We start from the raw sequence: 2,209 nt of genomic DNA, 5'->3' as shown, positions 1-2,209 counted from the left end.
TAGAATTACCCCCATGAGATAGGAAGGACAGTTATCTTCTATCTCCCAATCCAGTGGAAGGTAGGGATTTATAAAAATAAAATGTCAATTCTGGAATCTAAAATAGTCTCTAAATAAAGAATATTAACAGTCATTGTCATTCCACAAATAAAGATAGACAAATATAGATATAAATGTCTGTCTATATGTACATTTATCTTTTTTCTTTCTCATGTAAGCATAATTTTAAAAGATATTTATATTAAGATGAATTCAACATATATTTTTCTGAGACTTGGCACTATACAATATAAGGTTATTATATAGAATATGTTCATTATTTCTTGTCCATATTCATTTGAAATAGAAAAAAAAGACAAAAGAAAGAAAAAGAAAATGAGCTTAAAAGGAATTAGCAGGGATCAGGTAGGCCAGACATCATAAAAGAACTTCTTTGTATATGATATTAAACCTTGAGAATGCCAATGAATGGAGGTTTTTTTAGTACCTTCCCTTTGAAAATGGAGTAGGTATGAGAGAATAGTATCAGTGAATTCTGGGTAAAGAAAGAGGTATAAAATAGATAGCTTTTGAAGGCATTTCCATACAAATTACCTCTCTGCTTTAATGGTCTCTGAATTCCCACACTGATCTTAAACCCTAAGTCATGCTTTCTCTGAAATCCAATCATTTTCCACAAGTGTATATACCTAGGAAAGTGACCACAATCTGTTGTATTTTTTCTTCTTTTATCTCCTATGCTTTTCAAATTATAATACACTTCTTTCATTTTTAGAATCCAAAATGGGGGTGTAGGACTGTTCCAAGGAAAATATTCTCTTCCCCATGTTTTTTAGTCAGTAGATTCTGAAATAAAAGAATGGCTCCTGAGTCAGAATAACTGATCAGGTTCACAACTCACATCTGAAGCCATCTACCCATATACTCTAGAGAAAACCTTAGTCTCCTTCACAATCTGTTTCCTCAGCTATTCATTGAGGACACTAGATGAAAGGGCCTCTGAGATCTTTATCAGCTCCATATCTATGATCCTATGATCCTGTTATCACCCTTTAGCCAGACAGCAGGAGACTGCATACTTTTTCCTCATCTTCCTCATAGCTGCCTTCATCTCAGCATTTCTAAGAGTATAGATGAGAGGATTCAACATGGGAGTGATGACAGTATAGAACACAGAGAACACCTTGTCCACTGGGAAAGAGCAGAAAGGTCTTAAGTAAATGAAAACACAAGGTACAAAGATTAAACTGACCACAGTCAGGTGGGAGGCACAGGTGGACAGTGCCTTATTCTGACCCTGGCGAAAGCGTGTTCTCAAGGTGATTAAGATGACAGCATAAGATAATAGTAGGACCAAGAAGCAGATGAGTGAAAGCAAGCCACTGTTCGAGACCATGAGCACCTCTATTACATATGTATCCATGCAAGCAAGCTTGATCACTTGTGGGACGTCACAGTAGAAGTTATCCAGCTTATTTGGACCACAGAAGGGCAGCTGGACCACCAATACAACCTGCGTGACAGAGTGCAGGAAGCCTCCACACCAGGAGGCAAAAACCAAGTTGATGCATAGTTGGCGATGCATTACTGTCAAGTAGTGCAAAGGATTGCATATGGCAACATACCGATCATAGGCCATGACTGTCAGCAGGAACATCTCACTGGCCCCCAAGAAGTGAAGGAAGTAAATCTGGGCCAGGCATCCAGGAAAGGATATGGTCTTTCTCTGGTGGAGAAAATCCCCCAGCATCTTGGGCACTGTGACACAGCCCAAGCACAGGTCAATGAAAGAGAGATGGGCCAAGAAAAAGTACATGGGAGACTGATGCAGATGGCCATCAGCCTTCACAGTCACTATTATCAAGATATTTCCCAAGACAATACCTATGTAGAACATGGAGAACATCAAGAAGAGGAGTAACTGCAGCTCCCACGTGGATGACAAGCCCAGGAGCACAAATTCCATTACCTTTGAGTCATTCCTTATATTCGCTGAACTGAACATCCTAAATCCCCTGGAATGAAAATTAAATTAAAATAAGGAATATTTAAGTGAAATACCTAAGAAAGAAATTTATTTCTGATCAATGACATATAAGTAAGAAGTTACATAATCTCCAATTAATAGAAGTTAACTAAGTTATTTGCATTTACCATAAAATTAAGCAAATATAGCATGCCATTGAATGCAACAAGTGATTAATCAACT

At 37.7% G+C, this 2,209-nt stretch overlaps 1 protein-coding gene across 1 annotated transcript; it reads right to left on the bottom strand.

The window, feature by feature from the left end:
• Positions 1–1,045: 1,045 nt before the first annotated feature.
• LOC127546611 (olfactory receptor 4Q3) lies at positions 1,046–2,005 on the bottom strand. Its single transcript, XM_051973637.1, has one exon. It carries the CDS (start codon positions 2,003–2,005, stop codon positions 1,046–1,048), a length of 960 nt encoding a protein of 319 aa, XP_051829597.1.
• Positions 2,006–2,209: the final 204 nt, after the last annotated feature.

This window comes from Antechinus flavipes, chromosome 2 (assembly GCF_016432865.1).
Source record: "Antechinus flavipes isolate AdamAnt ecotype Samford, QLD, Australia chromosome 2, AdamAnt_v2, whole genome shotgun sequence".
In the NCBI taxonomy this organism is placed as follows: domain Eukaryota; kingdom Metazoa; phylum Chordata; class Mammalia; order Dasyuromorphia; family Dasyuridae; genus Antechinus; species Antechinus flavipes.
This window is presented reverse-complemented; position numbering and strand designations above follow the sequence as displayed.